This window comes from Urocitellus parryii, chromosome 2 (genome assembly GCF_045843805.1).
Source record: "Urocitellus parryii isolate mUroPar1 chromosome 2, mUroPar1.hap1, whole genome shotgun sequence".
Classification (NCBI taxonomy): domain Eukaryota; kingdom Metazoa; phylum Chordata; class Mammalia; order Rodentia; family Sciuridae; genus Urocitellus; species Urocitellus parryii.
In genome coordinates, this window is record NC_135532.1 from 190,485,406 (window position 1) to 190,511,461 (window position 26,056).

At 31.5% G+C, this 26,056-nt stretch overlaps 1 protein-coding gene across 2 annotated transcripts in view; it reads right to left on the minus strand.

Annotated features, from left to right (window-relative positions):
- Cadm2 (cell adhesion molecule 2) overlaps positions 1–26,056 on the minus strand; it is a 1,008,689-nt gene that overhangs the window by 100,573 nt on the left and 882,060 nt on the right. For both annotated transcript variants that reach the window (XM_026393992.2, XM_077795032.1), the window contains exon 7: positions 10,454–10,544. In XM_026393992.2, coding sequence (XP_026249777.1) covers positions 10,454–10,544 — 91 coding nt within the window. The remainder of the gene's footprint in view (positions 1–10,453; positions 10,545–26,056) is intronic.

Here is a 26,056-nt window from a genome sequence, read left to right on the forward strand (position 1 = left end):
AAGGGACTGTAGCATTAATACCAACCCTTCCATTTATGTTTAGAAATGGACTTCTAGTCTGATTAATCCCATCATGTTACTTGATTCTGATTCTTTAAGATACTTCTTGCCTCCAAGTTTAGAAGCTTATAGTTAAAACAGGAAATAACTTATATGCAAGAGGTAAGTGCTCTTCAGAAGACTTGAAAATAATGGCATCAATTTTAGAGTGCCTGTGAAATCCTGGACCACTCTTTATAGATAACATAGTGTTCCCTGAGGACTGTTGTAACAGTTTTGAGATATAAAGCTCCCATCCTACAAAATATATAATTCTAGCCAATTTAAGGCACAACAAATGAACGATTATCCTTAGAAAAGTTATGATTGCTCTGATCCCAGAATGACAGATTTTTTTGTACTAAGGTAAAAATATGCAAAATTAGGACAAATGCTTGAACTAATCTCTCAGGACTTTCTGCAGAAGAAAAACAATCATCCAAGCTTCTATATCTCACATCACTTTGCTTTGGTAGACACAGAATATTAATTCCTGTTTAAAAGATCAGGAAATCTGTAAGCAATTTTAACCATCTGTTATAGATAGTAACTATAAAATCTCTATGATATATTTAATAATTATCATTCTTATGTAAGTATTTTTTAACTTATTAGAACATTTTTAGCTTCTGAAGTTCTCCTTCAACTAAGGTACATTGAGGAATGTTTTCATCATTTTTAACCTGTGAGTCTAAATTTTTCAGAATCTGCTATTTTTATTAATCTGTGCATATTATGAAACAAATTGATACCATATCAAATGTGTTTTCAAGCATCCTAATCAATCAGAAGCTTGAAAACCATTGAGCACAAAGTAAATTGTGAAGATGGCATCCTGTTTTCCACATAAGAGTTGGATTACAACCTATTACTTTCCTACCATAAAACAGTACTAATTAGCCTTATGAAGATGTAATGCTTAGGTTAACACTTTGTTACCATTACACAACTGCTTGAGCTCCACAAATTCTTTCCTTTTTAATATTAAAATCAATGGTTTCTAGAAAGAAATATTAAAGTGCACATCATTTGACTAGTAGCTGGTGAATGAAATGCTCCATATAAGTAAAAACTGAAGATACTTGAAATTTAAAACTTTAAAATTGTAATAATCATTTGGATGAAATCCTTCTTAAAGGATCAAATTTTTCTGCATTATTAAACAAAACATTCTCAGTGGTATTCAACTTTATTTTCTGGAGCAAAGATCACTTCAGTTTTAACACATTTTAGTAAAGGGTGGTTTTAGAGGAACTAAAGGGATTAAGACTTGACATGCTTTTTCCTTGAATATTTCTAAGACCCGGTTTTATAAACATGTGCTTAGTGCAACAATTTCAAATCTTTTATGGTGTGACTTATAATTAAAACCAGCATATTTGGCAGGCTTACATACTACACACATACGTATACACAAGAAAAACTTGTTTTGCTTAAGCCTGTGACATTTTTCTTTACTCTTCTTTGCCTTGTTCTCTATAATTTCCATTCCTCATCTATTATTTTCTAACTGCTTTTGGTTTTTTAAAAGGTCTCATATAAATTCATTTTGTGATTCATTAATAAGCCACAACTTGCAATTTAAAACACTACATTAGTGACCTGCAGAAAGAGCTGCTATTTTCTGTGGGTGTTCTTGTCCCTCACTGTAAGGCTATTATATGTTCACTGCTGCTTCTCTAATATCATGTCACTATCTTCATCCCTGTACTTGCAGTTTTGAGTGGCAGTGCTTAAATCCATCTCTCCTCACATTTCAGTAAATTTTGCAGGCCACAAGTCACTGCAGGTGTTGCTCTATTTTTCCTGCTTTTTACAAAATTTTATTTCTCCCTCTTCTTTTTATTTTCAATAGGCATCTCAGATATTTCTGATAATCTGAATTTGTAAGAGTCGGGCTTTAAGGCCCTCATCAATCTCAAAGATATCCTATTTTGGAGCCACAATATTCCACAATGGAATATTGTTTTCTGTTTAAATTTATTTTTCCAACTTTAAAGTTTAGAGGCTACTGCATGTTTTATGATATGTCTTAATTGAGAGTATGTATGGTGTATATATGTAAAAACTGTGTAACATAAGAAAATCTATTTTAGGTAGTTTCTTTGAATAGTAGATTTCCAGTGAATAAGAATTTTCTAAGTTGTATCATTCATTGAAATAATATCACATCTCTACACTGATTCTGAATTAATTTTGTTTTAAACATTTTATTCCTTCCATATATTTATGCAGAAGTGACAATCAAAAAATTTTACTGTTGGTATTATAGGCACAGATAATTCACATTTAATAAATTGTACTGGTGACTAACAGAGAAATATAAGCTTCAAATTTATGACATGTAGTATAGAAAAAAAATTGCACAGAGAAAAAAAAATACAATTGAATAGTACTTGTGGAAGAATAGACCAACATTTCTTTAGTAAATCATTCTTTTAAACTACAGATTTTTTTTTAACCTAGAAGTCAAAAGGTACCTATCCTGACAGTCTAGTCAAAGTATATGACAGCCTCATTCCACAAAGGTGTCTTAAATATACTGGAACATCTTTGTAAGGTTTCCTGCTGAACATTTACATAATCCCTCAAAATAATTGGTTTTTTGTTGCAAGAAAACTGCTTACCTGGAAATGTTCAAGAAGTACATTTTTTTATGGGTCTATAATCGTGGTTCTGCAAGCTCTTATGGGACTTTCATAAGACATTGGAACATTTAATTGAAAATGATTGAGTGCCCAACACACCACAGATGCCCAGCCTAAATAACAGCAGTAGAGATTACTGAGAGTCAGCTTCTTGTTTCAAAAACAAAACCAAATATATTCAGTCTCATTTCCAAGATAACCACTTGTGTGTTTCCAGAGAGTCAATGTGTGATTAAATTTTCAAGCCATGAGATGGAAGCAAAAGACCATATGGGCTTCAGAAAAGAAACTCATATGGGAAGGACATCACATGAATGTATTTTTTTAATTATGGAAATTTGGAACTCCCAATATGATTTCCTAATATTTTACCTTTGAAAACAAAATAGAAAAAAAATGACTCTATTGCCTTTAATTTTTAATTAATTAGTTATGACAATTTTACATCTCTCTAGATATGAAATCACAGAGTAAAAATAGAAAAAATGCTCTGGAACTTCTATTACCAATGACTTCTGGTACAAGACTATCTATATGATAAAGACACCTTAATAATGTTTATTCTGTTAATTATTTTGGTAATATATTATGTATTATATTTAAAAAGACATGCTATTGAGGAGTGTTTTTTTTTTAATTTTTTCCTTACTTATCCTCTAAGACTTTCCATTGTATTATATTGAATTGGGACTCTAATTGAGTAATAGTGCTTTGTCATTATAACCTGCAGTCTTAACATAAAATTAAAAATGTAACATAATCTACTTTTAAAGCAAATTAATTCAACAGTTAATTATTATTACTAATCTAAACATAAAGTCTAGGCAGAAACTACTGAGAAAGGTTTAGGTCTACTTAGAAACTCTTTAGGTAATATTGTGAGAAGCTAATGATGGTGTGGGTTTAAATAACTGCTGTATTTTACAACTATTTGATTGAAATTTGCACTTTTCTTTCAGTTCTTGAAAACTATCTAACTCATGCCAACTTCACTGAGTTTTTGTGAAAATCAATGTGATAGAACTGAAAACAGTGAGCAAGCAAGGCTATATAATATATAATCATCAGTATTGTTAATTTTAAAAGAAATCTTGTTTGTAATCTCAATTCTACTATTAATCAAGTGGGTGCCTGTAAATAGTCACATGACCTCCAAAAGACTTATTTTTCTTCACCCACAAATGGATATTGTAGCAGCTTTTGTAAACCTTTAACATAAGGCAGTTGTACAGTTTAAATATCACAATTAAGAATGAAAAAACTTATAAAATTATGAAAAAACAAGATTTTATATACCACAGACCCTGGATTATTAACCATTCATGATACTGGACATGCTTAATTTGGGATAAGGCCTTCTAGATTTTCTGCATGTTATTCCTTGTCAAAACTCGCTAACTGGTTACTAGTCTCTTCAATCCCAATAGTTCCGGTTTGTTGTGGAAACAAAACTCATTCTTTACTACTTAAAGTCCTGTCCAATTGCCCCAAAGATTTTTTCTACCACATCACTAAGTGAAGGGGCTGTTTCTGTGGCATGGAATTTGCCAGTCTCTCGTTTTTATGTATTTTACACTTTACCCAAGTAAGGATTCATGAATTTTTCTCTCTTTTCTGAAGATTATAATTATTATTTGAATTAAAGTATAGCCTAAGGCTGGACACAGTGGTGCACTCCAGTAATCCCAGCAGCTAGGGAGGTTAAAGCAGAAAGATCACAAGTTCAAAGCCAGCCTTAGGAACCTACCAAGAACCTGTCTCAAAAAAAAAAAAAAAAAAAAAAAAAAAGGCTCAATGATTAAGGACTCCTGGGTTCAATCCCCAGTAGCAAAAATAAATACATTAACCTAAAAAAAAAGCCCAGTTTCTGTGTACATTTTACCTTGACTTCAATCTGGGTTTATTTGCTGTTAAAATATGCTTTTGATAGTTCAAAACATTGTTTGAGAGTGTGTTTATTCTGTTTGGAATCTTGAGTTCCAGAGCCTGGGAACATAATCGAGATAATAACTGCATTTCCAGAGTTGCTATAGGAGCCCAATATCAGCATATGGATTAAATATGTTTATGACTTCTGAGTCTGAAAATTGCTGCGATATATAATTCCTTGACCAAATAATAATTTGCTATTACCCTATGGATACTGTTTATTAAAAAATTACTTGGAAATGGAAATATCATACATGTGCCATTAATCTTTAATTTGTTTACTAAATTTCAAATTCTTAATTTTAGGGATAAAAAATACATTTTCTGTAAGATTGAAGCCTAGTATAAATAATGGACTTTAATGTTATAATAATGGGCCAGTGTAGATTCATCCATATAACAAATGTGCCAATCAGGCATGGGACATGGATCATGAGGGAGGTAATGCATGTGTGGAGAGAAAGGATACACAGGAACTGCTCAATTTTGCTGTGATCTTAGAACTACTAAAAAACCAAAATTTATTAATTAAAAAATTACTCAATGTGCTCAAGTGACTTGCTCAAAACCACTGAGGATATAGATTATACCCTTATATCCCAATTCAGGTCTGGATTTCTCTTTCTTCTATACCATAAAACATTTTGTGCCCCAGAGTACAACAGCTTAGGCATACTGTCTTAACTTAAACATAGACTTTAATGGTTAATTAGAAAGCTTTCCATAGCAGGAAAGAGATAGATAATATTTAATAACATATTTCATATATCACATAAAATTATGGGAATTGCTATTATCATTGATCTACATTGTTATTTCAAAATCATATTTTTTTTTCCTATTTTAGTGAATTTGCTCTGGATGATAACTTGCCTTCATTAACTTCTGGAATGTTTTGCCATTTCTTCTGACTAATTGCATTGCAAGACAATTAACAAATAATCTGTGATTTGTAAAAAGGTATGTTAGGGTGAGAAAACTAGTTTGATTTAAGAGTGTTTTGCCTTAATTTTTGTCTTTTTAAATGTATTATGTTGACAGAATAATGAATCAATATGTACACATCAAATTTTATCCTCAATTCTTATCATTTCCAAAATGGATATATAATTGTTCCTTTACAACACCTCACTAGTTGCTATGTGGTATGTGATCTGTCTTCCTAAAGATTAAAATCTTTCTTCTTATACAGATTAGGAATGTTCTTTGTAGTGCAAATGTGCATACTAGATCTACGACAAGAACAAAAGAAAAATTGTGGTAACCAGAAGGTAAAATATTAAATACAATATAAACACGGTGCTGTATATACAGAAAAATTTATCAAATCCTATAATTATTTTCTTTTCGAAAATAAATGCCAAATACACACTTATTCAACTGAAAACGTCCCATTGCTCTTTGGAAGTAAATTCATAAAATGTTAAACACAGAATTAAAAAGAATGATGAATCTTAGTCATAGCTTGTGGGGGACAACTCCACATCATTTAAGGTCATGACTTTAATGTAATATCAAGGTTTTTAATTTTTTTTTCCTCCTTTCACTTTTATAAAAGGAGAATGCTATTGCCTGAAAGCTGTCTGGGAATTCAGCCAAAGAAAGAAGAGGGTTGCAAAAACTCTGGGGACTTAAAAGAAAAGTGGCTGGCATTAGCTTGGTCCTCACTTTAAACTAAAATTAAAACAATAGACAGACATGTACAGTAATCTCTCTTTTAAGGAAAGAATAGAATGGCTCTATAGTAGTGTCAAGTGGAACAATTTGGTTCGGGCCCAAGTTATGCAGCTGTTCCACAGGAAAATGGCAAAAGGCTTCAGTCCAAAGCAGGCAAATAAGGCATGATTGTTCATAAATAGTCACTGGGGCCCTCACATTTAGAACAAGGAAAACAACATTAGCATGCAGCAGGGCAGCCTACAACATGAGTCTCAATACAACTTGGGCCACGCCATCATTTTATGATTTGCACAAAAGATAATGGTGTTATTTTGTCTGCTAACAATAAACTTAATAATGATTAATAACTCATTCTTCAAGAATCCATATGTTGAACAAACATCTTGTTTTGAGAAACAATTAAGTTTGGTCATGGATTAAAGATATTATTTAAGTTAGCTAGAAGATGTAAAGAAATCATATCCATTCTACATTTCTGACTTGCTCGTTAGAGGTGGATGAGGTAAACAGTTAATGGTGATAGAAATTAAATGTCTGGGGAGACAACTGAACTGAGCCATAGTGCTGCTTCTCAGTGGTGCCAAAATAACAAAATGGGGAACCAGGTGCAATAGCTGCAATGTAATGGAGCGGAACTTTGGCAGTGATCACCAGAGTGAACAGGCAATTCTAACCTGCCTATTGGATACATGTGATATCACAGACTTCATTTTCCTCTCTTTTCTTTGATTCTATCTTAAAATATGAGCAGCCTCCCTACTATGCTTTCAAATTATATCTTAATTTTAAATTTAAGTTTTCTTCTTTCCTTTTTCCACTTTTTATTAATCATTTTCTGAAGTAGATAGCTTTCTCATTAGTGATTCTGTTCCTTCTCCACTACCTATAAACTCCTTGATTAATCCATTTCAATTTACCTTCTGTTCCATTTTCTCTAATGAGAGTATTGTCTTTATGATCAGTAAGACTTCCTTCTGAGAAAATCCAATGTTTTATGTTTAGTCTTCCCTTCTTTTTTGACCTATCTGCCTCATGTGGCACTGTTGGAGATAGAAAATAAACTGCGGAGAGGCTACAAGGTAAATTGTTTTAAAAGAGGTTAATTTCATTCATTTATTGGAAATGATAGTGACTTTGAAAATGGAGGTGAGCTGATTTCAAGAAAATTAGGAAAAGCAAAAAAATCAGTGGTCTAAAAGAAGTAGGGAATCAGTGAAATTGACTGTAACTTTACTGTCAATGGCTTGGCAGCCTACATGTAAGCAAAATGAAAAGGAAAAAATGGAAATGAAAATATAATACAAGGAAATATGTTAATTTACATTTCTCTTGGACTATAGCATATAGGTTATAACACTGGAATCTCTAAGTAAAGGTCAAAATATAATAACTATTTTCAGCACTAATGGAGTGTATGGATTAATTGCTCAAAGACACTGTATTATTTAAGGCTTTTTATATGGGAATATACTCATGCCAGAAATGGTCACTTGAGTAGAAATTTGCAAATGTTTACAAAGAGTATAAATAAAGAAGAATTCATGATAAGTATGGCAACAGTGAAATATATGAGACTGGGCTGGGGATGTGGCTCAAGCCTGTAGCATGCTCACCTGGCATGCACGGGGCGCTGGGTTCCATCCTCAGCACCACATAAAAATAAAATAAAGATGTTGTGTCCACCGAAAACTAAAAGATAAATATTAAAAAAAATTCTCTCTCTCTCTCTCTCTCTCTCTCTCTCTCTCTCTCTCTCTCTCCCTCTCTCTCTAAAATATGACTAACAAGTTCTTCACTATAAAGCATCCAGAGTTCCAATTTCAGTGCTGAAAATAATTGTGAGCCTCATCCTAGATTCTGGTATGGCCAACTAGGTGGCAATTTAGTCTCAGCAGTTGAAGTAGTAGCAGATAATTGAAAGAGTATAAACTTTGGGCAAAACTTAACTAAGAGTAAGTCTTGGCTCAGCAATTTTAAATCTGCATGAATAAGGAAAATTTGAATAACACTTTCAAGACTTAGTTTTCACTTCTGTAAAATAGGAAGCTATTCTATTTGCTTTTTCTGTTTAAAAAGTGAGACTAATCAGGATCATCTGAAGAAAGTCATATTTTCTATTTCTTAAATAAGATATTTTACACTTCATATTCATCTGCAATTCAGAGGATTATTATATATCACAGTTTATTTCTAGCTAACTGAAACTCAGACCGAAAATATGGTACCTCTATTCAATTGTATCTGCTTTGAGTGGCATGGACTACTTGAAAATATAATTTCACAAACCTCATAGTCTAACTATTCTCATAAACAAAATGATTTTGGTCTTGTTGGGAGTGGGTATGACATCAGAGAACAGAGAGAAAATTGGATTCTAGTTGAACATCAAAAACTTATTCTTAAAAATCTCAGCTCATATAACTGCATGCATTGAATATACTCAAGTATACACCTATGCACTTTTGGAGAAAACTAAAGAAAAATAAAAGAATCAAAACAAAATTGTGTACTTTGTCCTTATCCTCCCATGTTCCTTCAGATCTCCAAATGAGAGTCCCTGTGATTGTCAGAAGAAACAGAAACAAAAGAAGAGAGGAGAGGAAAAAAAAAAGTTGGAAAATAACAGAAAGAATCAAGAGTTGAGATGGAAAGAACTATTGAGATATAGGTTTTGTTTTGATAATGAATATACAGAAACAGAGAAATTTGGGGGTTAATTATGTCTAAAGCTGACTGAAGTCCATTATGCATTTTTTCCTAAAGTACTGAATTTTTAGCCAAAAAATTCTTGTTGAAGCTGTAAAGCTGATATGTACTACTCACATATGAATAGCATATTGTAGCCGAAAATGTTTTCTGTAAGCATCTTAAGCTTCTCAGAGGTTAGAATTATAAAAGTGAATTGAGCAGGCTATGTAGCCAAGTTACTATGAAAAACCAAATTTCCTTTTGAAGTATAAAATGACTTTCAATATATTTTAAAAGATAGAAAAATAATACATTAACCATAAATTGTTCCTGTCTTTGTATCTCTGAGAAATAATTATTGAAGAAAAATAATATTAAGATATCAAGTTTATGATAAAGAAGGCACTGATTCACTGAAAATGGTAAAAAAATATAATGATATGCAAGAGGAGAAGTTAAAATATTAGGCTTCTACCTTAAAATTTTTTTATTTGTCCTTTTTCTATCTTACAATTTTTTAAGAAAGATTTCTCGTGGGATAATATGATACCTACATTTAAAGAAATCATATTATTGAAAGCAAATTTTTAATAATTTAACCTAATTTGCACAGAAGCTATCTCATGTAGTTATATACAGAGTACAACTGAATTCCTTTTATTAAAATTTAAAGAGAATGTAAATCAATTATAAACATTTTTAAAATGAAGCAAAAAGGTATGCCTAGACTATTATTACATTAGAATAGTCATAGTATTAATGATTTATATTTAAAAAATTCATATTTAAGTATCATTTAAAACAATAGGGATCCTATTAGTTAGCTGTTTATAAACATTAACACCACAAAGTAAATTACAGAGTTGAGGTGACATTAGCATACATCTATCTATTCTAATAATGAAATGACTTTATAACTGACAACATTGAGCTTCTGATCCTTTCGATTCACAATAACCAAGCTTATCTCATTCACAAATTATGTCTCATTGGGAGCTACAAAAGGAAAATACATTTAAATTTTCTTATTTCAAAAATGATTTCCCATTTAAAACCTGAGTGTATTTGCAGATGCTTCCATATTTTCTTTTTTGTTTGGGTGAACTAATTTCAGCAATGTCTAACTTTTTATTTTTAATCTAATGATATAAAGAGTGACTGATTAAGTCTACAATCCTTTCAGGTTGAAATATCTTAGTATAATAAAAAAAATAAAGAGAGAGAAAGAGAAGAGGGGTGGGGGAGGGGATCACAGCTGGAAACCTTCCCAGAAACTTCACTAGATGACAAAGTAAAAACCAATCTTCTACAGACACTTAATTAAGACATGGTTCAGGGGGTTTTCTGTTCTAGAGATCACTTTGCCCACTAAGAAAAGATAAACACAGTGGATTTCTACAGTTAAACCCTGCAATCAAAGGAGGATAAAAGAAAAAGTGAAAAACTTTATTGCTCATTAAATCACTTACAGTGGTTTTCCTTTGGATTCACAAGTCAAAATTAAAGGCTGTCCTTCTTGTGGAAAAGGAGTAGATGGTATAATCTTAACTGATGGTGTATCTAGGAAGAATGAAATATTAAGGAAGATATTAAACACACATGACAAAGGATTTAATAATTGCATTATCTGCATGTTAAGCATTTATAATATTTCTTAAAATTGCACTTATAAGAGATTGCTTAGATTTGATGAAGTATAGTATGTAATTTTAAGAAGCTTGTTTCTTGTCAGCGCAAATCTAACAAAAATATCTGAATATCTTAAGAGCACCACTGAAATCTGAATTTAAAAGTGAGATTTCAAAAAGTGGTTCAGAGGAATATCAAGCATTTCATACAATTGTTTCTTCAACTATTTATAGATGGCTATGAATACTATTATTATGGTCTGAATGCATTTATGTGCATTTGAATAACAACACTTTCATTGTTGCAGGAATACCAGGGACTCACAATAAAGAACCCCCAATGAACACAAGATGAACTACTTTCTCAGAAGCATTATGGAGAATCTCTTTGAAAACTCAGTAATGCAGCACTGAGCACATGCTGCTAGCACTGAAGTGCAGTTGGCAAATTAATTTAAAAATCTATGTATAATATTACTAAAAGTTAACAATTTGTTTTATATGCTACAACAAAATTTTTAGAAAATTATTTCTCCTTAAGAATAAAATCATCCCAGTGGAAGAAATCAAGAATACCCCAAAATATTTAAGATATACATATACATATATATATATATATGAAAATGTTTTATTTATAGAATAAAAATGTAAATGGAAAATACAATTTCAAAAACACAGACAATGGAAACACATTTCTTTCTTTCTTTCTTTCTTTCTTTCTTTCTTTCTTTCTTTCTTTCTTTCTTTCTTTCTTTCTTTCTTATTTTTTTTTCAGTGCTGAGTGTTGAACTCAGTTCCCTACACATGCTAGGCAAGTGCTACCACTGAGTTACTGCCCCAGCCCGTACACTTCACACTCATTTCTTTATAGTATTTTGTTGGTTCTGGCATTGTTTTACCAATAGTCAATTGCTTTCCCGTCTTCTTTCCATATTGTATATCCATATTGTGTACATCGAACAAAATAGACTATGACTGCTCCTAATAATCACAATTATTCTCACTGTGTCCTTAGTTTTAATGAAAGAATAGAATGGAGCTAGCATTATATTCACTCTCAGACTTTTAAACTCATGAAATAAGTATCAATTGTGTAATTTTCAGAAATGTCTTATATAAAACAAGCTACAATCTTGTGGTTGAACTTATGTCATCTTTTGAAATTATTTGTGCTTCATATACATTCTTTCTTAATCTTTTAAGGAACAAAAATCGCAGTTAAAGTACTCAAAAATCTTATCCTGGTTACAAAAATACCATATATACGTTATCATGAATAATTGTGATAGATGAGAGTCTCCAGAGAAAAAAAATAATAGAAGAAATATGACATATTTCTCCACCAAGTATAAGACAATACACACGTTTTTCTGTCTTTGGATTTATTATAGTTTAGATCTAAAATATTCCCCAAAGGTTCATGTATTAAAGACATGTTTGCTAGCATGTGGCACTATTGGAAGGCTGTGGAACCTTTACAAGGTAGAGCATAGGCAATGACCTAACTCCTTTCCACTATGTGTGCCCTTGCAGGCGATCTGTGGAATATGGTCCTTTCTTGCCTTTCTCTTTGCTTCCTACCTACCAAGAGTTAAATCATCTTCCTCTCTTATGTGGTCTCAACATGTACTCCCACCATTATAAACTGTGCCACTCCAGGCCCAAAGCAATAGAGCAAAACAACCAAGTACTGAAATTTCTAAACCTATGAGCCAAAATAAACATTTTCCTATATCAAATTCATTTTCTGAGGCATTCTGCTACAATAACACAAAGTTGGATATCTTGGGTCTGGAATGGAAGCATTGGGTTTTCCTTGGCTCTGAGCCTATACACCTTTGTACTGGGACTAAACCAACAAGTCTCATTTCTGAGACCATCAGACTCAGGCTGGAACTACACCAATAGCTTGCTGGAGTCTCTAACTTGCTGACCCACTCTGCAAAACTGGGGAATTGCCAGCTTCTATGATCCTATGAATAATACCTTTTAGTCTATCTTTATATATATATATACACACACACACACACACACACACTACTAATTTTACTTCTCTGGAAAGCTCTGACTAATACACTATTTTAACAAAAAGAATATGAAGCATGTGGAGAGGGTTTGTCATCTTAGTAGGCACTGGAAAGTTATATAGTAAGGAAAGGAAATAAATAAGACAAATAAAGCCTGTGTTATTAAGCAAATTTTACTTTGGGCAACTTAAGTTCAATCTTGCTCTGAAACTCAGAGATGATGTAGGATATGCTTCAGTTATTTGACTTAATGGGCAAGGGACGGAGTATATATGGAATATTTACCAATGCTGATTAGAGTTTGGTTGAGGATTGCTCCTGGGGTAAAGGAGAGAGGTGTTAGTTCCAGGGCATTGCTGCTCTGTTCATAAGATAGGACTGGTATGTGCCAAAATGATATGTCATGTTATCACCAGTTTCTGCTTCAGTAAGATAAGTTTAGAGAACTGTGATAAAGGATAAACACAGAATATGTACTGATTTTGCCTAACTCTGCCTGTTTAGTTTAAGTAGTTTATTAGAGGAGAGGATTTTTATAACAAATGATCTCTTGAAGTATGATTCAGCATTCCCTTTAGATTTACCATACAGAATTTCAATTATAAGAAAATGCCAAAGCAGATAATACACTAAGCAAGTATTTCTATAAAACTCACAAGAATAAACCAAATAATCTTCAAGTTAACAAAAACCAAGGAACATAATACAATACTCTTATTATTTGACTTCAAATTATTAAAAATATTGATTAGTTTTATTTTTCTAAATGAAAATGAAAACTGAGAAAGTCATTGAATGTAAACATGTTTTAAAAATGGAGATAAAATCTTAAAGGAGTCTTTCTTGACTTTCTTTGACAGTTCGCCCCCTTACACAAAATCTCACACAAATACATACATACAGATGCTTACACACACATACACACACAATACTGTTATATATCTCTCGCTAATCTTTTTTTTATTATTCTACTTGTTTTTTTATATTTAGCCTTTAAAATTTTGAGATCAGGAAAAATATGATTCAGAATCTGTTTTCACATAACTTTCTTTCTGGTCTATCAGCCACACCTATATCTACCTATTAATCACTCACAGATTTAGACCCCAGAGAAATTCTTTTCTATGAGCTACACTACCTTATCTGCAGCAACTATTTAGCATGTTCACTTGGATATATCAAAGACATGGCATATTTGATATGCCTAAAATGAACTCAAAGCCCCCAGCTTTCCCTTTGTCATGTCTCTCCTCCAGCAATCATTAGTTTGATAAAATACTATCAGATGTCTCTTGTTCTTTTATCATTTCTATAACCAATTAATCAACAAATTGTTTTCTATAATTTATCCATAAAATCCAGTTGATCTATCTCCTACATACTTTTCATATCCACACATTTTTATACCTCCAAAATCATTTTTTGGTCCAGTTTACCAAAACAGTATTTGCCAAAATGGTATCCTTTGCAACAGTATTATGCCCATCGTAATCTTACTGTAAAACTAAACAAAACTGTCTTCTCAAAACAAGAATCTTATCACACAATTTTTTTTCTTTTCTTTTTTACCTTTTAGTGTTTTGCACTACTGACAATTGAAACCTGAACCTTGTGCATGCTAGGCAAACATTTTACCATTGAGCTACATTCAAGCCCACATCAACATTTTTATAAAAACCTCACATATTAATCTCTGCTGTCAGGATAAAAGGAAAAATTATTAAATTATTTAAGTCCTTCATGATCTGTGTCTTTCTTTAATTTCTTGTCCTTTAACTTTCTATTTCATCCTTTGAATTGCATGCAATTATGCTTTCTTCCAGATTCTTTAAAGAATGTTTCATCTTGACTTTATATAAAATGTCAGAAATGCTACATTTTGGGAGGATCTTAACTCTTACATATTTTTCAAATCTTAAATGGCATATGCTAAGGGTAATTATCAGTTACCCTCTAATTTTTTCAGATGCATCTGCTACATATTATTCATCCTTATGTATTTTTTTAAGTCATAGATATATCCTGTGTTTTGCATAGTGCTTTATACTAAGTTTATGCTTAGTAAATAATTACTAAATGTTTTAGACACCTTTTTGCTGCTGTGACTAAAAGAACTGACAAGAACAATTTTAGAGGAGGAAAAGTTTATATGGGGTTCACAGTTTCAGAGGTTCATAGACAGCTAGTTACATTCCTTGGGGCTCGAGGTGAGACAACATCATGGCTGAAGAGTGTGGAGGATAGAAGCAGCCCACATAATGATCAGAAAGAAAAGAGACTCTACTTGCCAGATACAATATATACCCCAAAAGCACATCCCCAGGGAGCTACCTCCTCTAGTCATACCCTACCCTCCTTCAGTTACCACCCTGTTAATCCCCATCAGGGGATTAATTAATTGATTGGGTTAAGGCTCTCATAACCCAATCATTTCACCTAGGAACATTTCACCACATCAGCTTTTGGGGGACAACTCACATGTAAACCATAACACTAAATAAACAAAAGCAATAAAATTTCTGATGCATCTTAGTATAAATTTGGTACAAATTATAAAATATTTTTAAAAATCCTTAATCAAAATTTTGTTGGTGCCTGCTGCACAGATAATTGCTCTTAAATACTCATGTCACAAACCTTAGATTAACTTTTAATCTTAGCTCACATTTACATTAATTAAATGTATACTGCTAATTGTCTTCCTGTTACAAATTTTCTGCCTTAGATATCCTCAGATAATAACTTTAAAATGATTTAAAGTGGGAATGTCTTTTTTAATACAAGCACTACATACATACACTATTTTTCTCTCATCATCTGGTCTTGGCAGGAGAAAGACTCAATTTTGAACAGATTTATTGAAGTATTATGTCAAAATGCTAGATTTGATGGCCATAAAATGTCAGTAATTCCTATTTATACATGTTCATAGCAATGCACACAAAATTACATTAGTAACATGTCAGATTCAATAGAAGTATGATTACTGTTCTGAATTTACTATCAAATATTTTTTAATAACAGGAAGTCATTCGTATTCTGACCAATTTTTACTTAATGACAAAAACCTGTAATTATTTTTATTTTATTCTTATAAGTATTATATTGTATCCATTAGGGAGTTGACAAGAAGTATCAGGTTATTATTATATATAACTATATAAATTCTTATATAGAACAAGAATTATATTATATATATATAACTCTATAATTCATATAGTTATATATATATATATATAACTATATAAATTCTAAATTATATATGACTATATAAATTATATATAAATTCTAAAATATATATATGTGTGTGTGTGTGTGTGTACATATATATATATATATATATATGCTCTTTTTTAGTATAAAAGGCATGTTAGGGTAAAAGAATATAAATATTATTTACTTATAACAATTTCTTCAAAATACTTCTTTTAGTAAGTGAAACCCACATCTAAACATATTTTTTATATTATTTATTTTTTTCATATTAAAATGAATGGATGCTTTCAGGAAAGGCATGCTACACAATAGATTTTTATGATACTGATTTTATAAAATAAACAAATATATACATTTACCATTGGTCTTTTTACTAATCCAGATATGAATAAAAATGAGAAATTAAGTACTATTTAATTCGATTTTTCCACTGCCAAGTCATCTATTAATATTTTTTATTTTATTTTTTTCTGTGTCTGTATTTCTTTTTTTAATTGATTTTATTTTTTTAAATACACAACAGCAGAATGCATTACAATTCTTATTACGTATATAGAGTACAATTTTTCATATCTTTGTATATAGAGTATCTTCACATCAATTCATGTCTTTATACATGTACTTTGTTTTCTGTTATTTTTGCATTACAATTCTTATTACACGTATATACCACAATTTTTCATATCTCTGTTTGTATATAAAGTATATTGACAACCAATTCATATCTTCATACATGTACTTTGAATAATGATGCCCATTATATTCCACCATCCTTTGCTAATGTGTCTTATTTCTTAAATTATTTGTAGGTTTTCTTCTAGGTTGTAGTTTTTCATTACAAATATATTTCAAAGCATTGGGAATATTTCTTAAACAGATTATTTAAATAGTAATTCCAGATTTCTATGAAGTAATTCCTCTATTTCACTCTCTAGAAGCAACATGAATTAATTCTACTATACTTCTTTACAAACCAGAATAATGTTCTTGCTTCAGTACTTTGGGGATGCAAATAATGTCCTGTTTCTAAGCTGCTCATATAATGAGTTACCATGAGTTATAACAACTAGTGATACTTTTTTAGAAGGGTTAGAAAAAAAATACATTATATTGCTGCTATGTCTTTACTCTAACTTTGTCCTATACATGAAGCCCTTATTTAACTTATTTGAGGACATTTTAAAACAGTGTGGAAATTGCTAATGTGCAAAAGTATAGGTCAACTCTGTTAATCCTGTGTCTATTGAATATATATGAATGTGCTTAATATACACAGATATGAACAACAGGGAACAGTTAAAAATTAGCTTGAAATTATTCCATGGTTCAGGATAGGTAATGTTATAAAATACTGCACTTAGTTTATTTCATCCATGCTTTGAGCACTCAAGATGCAAGATCTTTATCTATTTAATCATGTGTCTTCAGATCCTAATAGAATGCTTGCTATGACTAAGAATTTTTCAAAGCCTTGAAAAGTTTGGGGATGCAGGCTGGAGAAGCTTTAGAATGCTGTAATCAGAACTCCATGGATCATTCTGGTGGAAGCTGAGAAGACCAGAAAGCAGACAATGAAGACTGCTCATGAGGTTTGAGGACCCTACTGGGAATTGAAGTAGATGCCATGCATGCTATATTCTGACACAGATATTTTCTACATTTTATTCATGTCTTGATACTTTGTGTGAAGCCTAATTTAAAGGTGATGTACTAATTAATTTCGTAGAAGAAATTCAAGGAAGCATTGCATTCAGTCAGTGGCAAGGATGTTGCTGGCAGCTTTTAGCCAGGTTTGTTTTGAGAATCAGGAGAAGATATCAGAGCTGAAAGATTTTAAAAACTTGCAATCTGGCCCGAAAAGTATGTATCAAATTAGGGCCAGGAATGTTGTGGTCCTTAAAGGTACTATTGCCCCTAAAAGAGATGCTAAGTACTTTGCATAGAGACAATAGGAAAGAGGGCTTGAGAACATCTCAGGAATGTATAAGAACATATCCTTCATAGGCTCAATGGTGTACATGGAAAATTACTTTGAGAAAAGATAATGAGGTCTTCCTGATTGCACAGAGAGGCATTGGAAACAGTTTCATTATGTTCAGCCATGAAGTACCCAGAAGCTTCTGCAGTCATGGTTTCAGGGGGCCGAGCTACTGCAAAAGTTGGCAAAGACTTTGGTGTCATCCACATAGTGCTGGTTCTGCAGGAATGAAGGATGCTAGAGTTAGGGTCTCATAGAGGCTTCCACTGAGATTTCAAAGGAAGACCTGGAAGCCAGGCAGAATGTAGCATGATCAAAGTTCCTGTGGGCTGCCTCTGAAGGGTTAATGCATGAGGATGTGAGAAGAAAGTCAAACCTGAAGTGGAGACCCTCCAAAATAAGAGATGCCAATAGGATGTGGGATGTCTGCTGAGGAAAACTGCATAAATCAAACAAAGCAAGTTTAGGAGGACCATGTGAGCTATATTCAACAAGGGCACTGGCTTAGAACTCTGCAAGGCCTTTGGAGAGAATATCAAGATGCCATGTACCCCAGATGCTGGATGTAGAGCTATAGAATTTTCTCATTCTTTTTTTTCTATAATCCTACTTATAACTTGTGGAATTAAGATGCTTACTCTATGCAATTTTATGTTGGATATACATAATGTGCTTTAGGTTTTTACAGGGGCTCACAGAGTCTTGAATCTCAGACGAGACTTTAGACTTAGACTTTTGGGAAATGCTGAGACTGTTAAGAATATGGGACTCTTGGAAATGGACTAAACATGTTTTGCATTGTAAGATAGACATAAGCTTTGGGAGCCAGGGAAGGAATGTTTTAGGTTGGATATGAGGGGTCCTCCCTAACTTTCTGTACTGATGTAGAAATATTCAGAGATAAAATTATTGGATTATGGTAGCAGTAAGATAATCAGTACATGTTACTTTGAATGAACTAATTAGGTGGAAACTGTGGGTGGTGTGGCGTGGCTAGAGGAGGAGAGTCACCCTGAAAGGTTTCATCTTCTCCGGAGTCCCCTTTTCCTCTCTCTTTGCTTCCTGGATGTCATGAACTGAGCAGCTGTCCTCAGCCATACCCTTCTGCCAAGATGTTTCACCTCAGTCCACAGAAATGGAGTCAGCCCACCACGGACTAAACTACTGAAACTCAGTGAGATAAAATAAATTTTTCTTCCTCTAAATTGTTCTTGTCAGGTATTTTGGTCACAGTGATAAAAAGCTGACTAACAAGGTTGAATAAATAAACAAATAAATTACAATGTTTCTCACAAAATGCAAGGATATGAGAAAGTTTTGAACAAGCTTTTAATAAAAGATGTATTTATTCTTTCACAAATACTGCCTTAGTACTTATTAGCAGCCACACAAAATATGCAGTTTTTTTTTTTTGAAAGTTAAATGATCTCTCTAAGGCTTTTCCAGGGGAAAATATATCATTCTTCAGAATCCATCTTAAAATATTTTCAAATGTGAAAAAAAAATTTCCCGTAAGTATTCTTTTTCTTTCATCTGAAAAATACTGGGGCTCATTTGGAAGAAACATAATTACAGTTGGAGAGATAGATTAATAAACCAAATATTATTCTTTTTAAAGGTTGTATTAACTTGTGAAGTAAGGAAATATCACATTCCATTTGGATGAATCAGACTTAGAATCAAAATAAAGATATTGATCCAATGGAATGGATTTTCTATATTCTTAACAAAGATTCTGGAATATAAAAGATTTGTGATGAAGCTACTATTAAACACCTAATGAATAATCTTAAAAGAACAGCTCTTAAAGTGTTTGGTGTCAGTGGTTCAATGACATCTATCAACACTAAAGCTTTTAAAAAGAGGCTTTAAATAAAAAAAAAATTACCAATAAGAAACCAACCTTATTTCTTCTATAATTAACAAACCATAACAGGGGCTTACAGTTATATAAAAGTAGTATTTAGCCTGTTATGAATGATGAGCAAACCACCAAAGAGAAACAACCAAAGACTAACACCTAATACTGAGTTATGAGATCATTCCACATTGTATTATATATGATGTGAACAATGATAAATAACTTAAACTGTAAACAGTAGTCATGCATTGCTTATGGTATTACATGGCCACTGATTGAAATGAAAGTATTATTTTGGTAATTTTATTTGTCCTTAAAAATTATTTTCTGTGAATACTCCCAAATGATCCATTCATTTAATGATCCTTTAATATAATTCCTAAAACCTACCAGCATAGTGTTTGTACCCTTACTCCCCATGACTTCAAAGGAATTGTAACATTACAGCATTGTACATTATAACAGTCACATGGTAACATTTCAAGATTGTTAGCTTTCATACATGGTGTTACCAAGCACCAAGCATATGCTTAGGAAAACAGGCTAATCAGAGAAGAGATCAAACCTATGTATTTCATTGGTGTATTTTCAATGGCTAGAACAAATTCAGATCTCAATTAAATATTTGCTGAATCAATTAATATGGCCTTTTGTAATTTTTTCCAACTGGTTGTTAGGAGCACAAATGTGCTATAAAATCAATTTACTTCTCAGAGTTATCTTCAAATAATTCCGAACATTAATCCAATATTTGACAAATTATACTTGTCAATGTAAATGCTCCATATACATCAGCTTCCTGTGTCGTAAAGTATATAAGAGAAATGTTGTCTTCATTAAACAAATTATGAAAATAAAATTCAAAGGAGTGACTTGATTAAGTTCCACAAGCATAAATTGGTTTGATATTTCTCTCCCCTTATCATAACACACTTCAGCAAGTGTGTATTTCCTGTTTTCTCTGACACTACTCTAGGGATTAATGCTTTTTGTTCTACATTCCTTCCTCAAAATCAGTGCTTTCTCTCTGTGACTTAAAATCCAGGCCAAGATTCTTTGACTCCATATGAGCTGCATAGTCTAAATCCTGTCTATCAATGTTTTTGCATTCTATGTCTAACATCTCTCTTCCTTTCTCTCTCTCTCTCTCTCTCTCTCTCTCTCTCTCTCTCTCTCTCTCTCATATCATCCTCTCATATTGTTTTTCTCTTTGATAAATGAAAATACTCCTTTAAAATTTAGTTTCTTATCTCATTTATTTTTATTTGCATTCAGGTGTGATTCTCATTCAGAAATAACACAAAAATATTTTAACAACAAATCTTTATTAAGGGAAATTTAATAGTGATTTTTTAGTATTTTACAGATGAATGATTTGTAAATATTTGCCTTATTGCAATCTTATTATAAAAAGGTTTCCAAACAAAAGAATGACTTAACACCTTTATAAAAATTTCTTGGTAATCACTAATTTTAAAGAAAAATATATACCTCCTCACCTTAGTGAAGTCACATTGAGTTAACACTGAAATAGAAATTCTATAGAAAATTTTGCCCTGCAATATACTTGGCAAAGTCTATAGACATTTTTGTTTGTTGAAATGAAGGCAATAGATGTAGGGCTTACCAGTATTATCTAATGGATTAAAGCCAGGAATGCTACTAAATAATGTAAAATGCGCAGGACAAGCCCCACAATAAAGAATTGTCTGGCTCAAAATGTCCATTAAAGCCTTCCTCTAAAATATTCATATCTACTCTATTACCTATAGATACATTCCTTGTTACTACAAAAGAGGAAAACTAGAGAATTTTAAAACTGCAGGGATTAATTTTTGTTTTACATTCCTTCCTCAAAACCAGTGCTTTCTCTCTCTGAATTAAAATCCAGGCCAAGACTCTTTGACTCCATATGATCTGCATATTCTAACTCCTGTCTATTGATGCTTCTGGATTCTGTGTCTAACATCTCTCTTCCTTTGTCCCTCTCTCTCTTCCCTGCTCTCTCTCCCTTTCTCTCACACATCATAATTAATGAGATATTTGGTTTTCTCTTGTATTACTGTTTATTCCTGAAATGAAATAAAAGTTTAAGTAGTCTGAGTAAGACCATGATGATACTTGAAATAAAACACTATAAATCAAACTTGACCCATATCTCAAGGTCCATCAAATTTTACTGGGTGTTGTGAGGTGATATGGCAAGAGTTATCCAAAACCATTTCAGTTAAAGCATTATCTGCTAGTCATTTTCTATGTGTAAAATTACCTTTTTCTAATATGTCCAATTTATTTTTTTCTCTCTGTAATTTTAAAATAAAACTCAAACTCTCACTTTCCATTTAACTCAGATTTCTTTGGGTAATGATCAAAACTATCAGGTACCTTCCCTTCAACAATGTGTTAAATTCTTTCTAATTCTAGTGAAAATTACTTTTATGGAAATCATTCATTTATTTGGCAAATTACTGTGTGCACAAGGCATAGTACTACCTCTGTGCAACTGCTATACATCCATAAAAAATAGTAGGCCATAGAAATTTAATATTAATAAAAAACATAGCTTAAAAAATACAAAGTTCAAAATTGTAGGCACCATAGTACTCCCATGATGCATTGTGGTAGTTACTGAGGGAATAGATTACACACATTTGATGAAATAATGATAGCTACCTAGAGGAATGGCATTTAAATTATTCAGGGAATATACAGCATTTGGTCTGGTAGAATTTTTGTGGAGGGAAGAAAGAGGATAGCATTTGAGGAGGACAGATGAACAAAAGGCCAGTGTCTAGTAAAAGAAAAACAAAACAAAACAAAACCAAAAACTGGGATATAGATGAGGCCTGTGAAATCATGTAGGGTGTGCGATATGGGAAAGAACACTGAGAGAACCATCATAGGGGGTTATATTTTCAAAGCTTTGTGTGTCAGATTCAATAGTCTGGACATTACATTAGAGGCAGTAAAAAATCATCTTAAGTGAGTAACGGGCTCAGAAATAAGTTTTAGAAGATATGTTTGGCAATGTGTAAAACTGAATGGGTTGAGAGGACATCAGAAGGATTGTGCCTTTACCAAAAAAATGAGCCTCAAGGAATATCTTAAAGAGAATCTGGAGGCCATAAAAATGCAGGCAAAAAATGAATCAATACATTATTTTATTTCATATGTTTTTACAATTATATGCTTGATCTTACATTATTTAAAGTATATTTGATATAGATTTTGTTTTTGCTCTTGTTTTTTGTATTTCGGACTGAACCCTGGGGTGCTTTATTACAGAGTTATATCTGTAGTCCTTTTTATTTTTTATTTTGATACCCAGTGTCAGTAAGTTGCCCAGGCTGGCCTAGAACTTTTGATCCTCCAGCTGATTTTTTGACCCTGCCGGGAAAATATGTGCCACAGTGCCTGGTAGATTTCAGTTATATTTAGGGAATAATATAATTTGAGATTTGCAATTCTTAGAGATTTTTCTAAATGACAAAGTGAAAATTTTCTTTCTGAAATAGATTTTAAAGGATCTTATTCTGCAGGTAAGATAAGAATACATTGACATGAAACATGCTTAAATTTAAGATATATTGATACAAAAGCATCCTTAAATGTATGATAAATTTTCAAGTTTTGGTGTTGTTGCACTTTCATATTATAATAAGTCTTGAGACTTCAGCATCCTAGAATTACTGTACCATTAACTCATAGATTGTCCCCAAATTCTGATGAAAATGAAAAAGAGTACTAGGACATCCTAAGACCAACTCAATGGAGTAATGAGTAGTCATATGTAGCTACCTAAATTTAATGTAGACTAATTAAAATTAAATCCTCAATACAGTTTCTTAGTCACAAGATACACACTTCAATTGCTTAGTCATCTCATATCACTGACTACTGACTGCAGTTTGAGCCTGGGTATAGAACATTTCTACCATTGCAGAAAACTATCAGACAGTCCTACTGCAGTTGTTGGTTTATGTAAAAATGATATAAATTACTACTGTCACCTGGACCCTCTTTGTTTATAAAGTTTCCCAGGTTTTAAATTTTGTTTCATAGACATTTAAAGAAGTCTAGAAATCAAAGCACCATCATTATAGTTCTGTTTTCTTTCAAATTGATTGTTTTACCCTTTATAATCTCAGTTCAGAATTCAGAAGCTTTCATTTTCTGATCATAATGGCAAAAGAAAAAAAAACTGACAGAAGAAAACATCTCAAAAAATTTAGAAAATTCAGGAGATGAATGAAAAATTCTAAAGATGTTGGTGAAGAATAAGTGTTTACTTTTAGTTTTATAGACAAAGTTTGTCCTCACAACATTCAAAGTCATGAACACAAAACTTACTCTTTTAAAAAAATATTAACTCAAAATAGATCATAGATTTAAGTATTCAACATAAAACTATAAAAAACATAAAATTATAAAATTTCTAGAAGATAAAATAAAAGTCTAAGTTTCCAAGTGTTTGATCAGAAAGGCTTTTTAGATACAACATCCCATACATGATCCATGAAATAAAAATTTGATTAAGTTGGACTTCATTTAAAAAAAGGCTTTTATTTTATGAAAGTTACAATTAAGGGATTGAAAAGACAAGGTACATACTGGAAAAAACATTATATATATATATATATATATATATATATATATATATATATATATATGGACTTTTAGCTAAGATATATGAAAATGTCTTAAAATTCAATAAGAAAAAAAATTGAAAATCAGGATAAGATCTAATAGATCAAGACCAGCTTGGGCAACTTAGCAAGACCTTATCTCAAATAAAAAATAAATAAATAAAAAGGCTGGGATGTGGCTCAGTGGTCTAGTGCCTCTGGGTTCAATACCCATAATAATAATAATAACAATAATAATAATAGCAATCATCATCTTCTTCTATATCAATACACTTACTTAGAATTGATATAAATAATAATGTCAGATATTAGTTATAAAGAAATGTGTAAGGAGGTGTCTGGGTTGGGAGAGAAAGTACATGGGAACCCTGTACATTCTGCTCAATTTTTCTCTAACCTTAACACTGCCCTAAAAAGAAAGTCTATCAGTTAAAACAAAAATAAAAGTTGGAGGACCAGGTAGCATATATGGATGATGCTTTTCCCCGGTAAATCAAGGACTAATCTGATACTGTCTAACATACTAATTTATTACAGTAGTTTTCTATGTATTTTTCTATTCAAAATCTTCAACTATCTGTGATAATTTCTTTAGAAAGTAGAACTAGAACAATTGAAAAATATTGGTATATTAAATATCTAGTAATTTTTAAAAAAGAAAATAAAAATAGATTATATCTTTTAAAAATAGATTAATAAAGTAGAATAAGGTGCTAATTGGAAAGTTAAAGACACTGGATATCTACAACATGCACTTACTTCTTAATATTATGTTTTATCAGCCAAAATAATTTTTGCCTCATGTTCTTGAACTATTTTAAATTATCTATTAAATTAACTTAATAGTAATTGAAAATATATATATATATTGCCCTTAATATACATACATTCCATATTTTTGATGTTTTATTTTACATATTTATGATATTAATTTGCATGTTCAAAACACATCTTTATGATAAGCAAATAGGAAAAGCCTAGAGAACTTTGTATTATTTTAATGTAAGAATTTATTATTAATTTAAAAATCTTCAATCCCAACTCACAGATATAGGCTCCTCTTGGATTTAAAAACACAGAATTTGTTCCTTATTATTAATAACATAAAACATTATAGTAACATTTTGAATCATTGAATTCAGATGACTGAAATATTTGATGATTTAATTACTCAATCTTACATTATAGGGCATGAATAAAATATTCCTGTTACTTACAAAAGAAAACATATTTTGTTAATGAACAAAATGTACAAGTAATACTTACCATGGGTAACATTGTAACAAATGTATTTTCCTTGAAAATTTAAAAAATATGTTGAGTTCTCTTACAGAGATCTCAAACTAGGCTACTTTTATTAATATAATGAAACATCTTTTGATAACAGACTTATATTACTTTGTTATTTTAGCATTTGTATCATTTCATCAACTTTTTAAAAAAATTTGGGCTCCATTAAAATCTGTCCAAGGTACTCACAGGCAAAAATATGCTATTTTGTTAGTCAAAAGAACATTCTATTTTAATTTCTGAAAAATTTAACCTAAAGATAGTTTTTATTTCACCTTTTTGGGTTCTCTTTTTATTCTGTGCCCCTGGACCATAGATAATTCGTAGTAGACAAGATAATTAGATAATCAGCACTTCACAAGTGAGATGCCAGATGAGCAAGATATGTTATTTTAAAATGCTACCAAGAACATACACCTTCCTGAC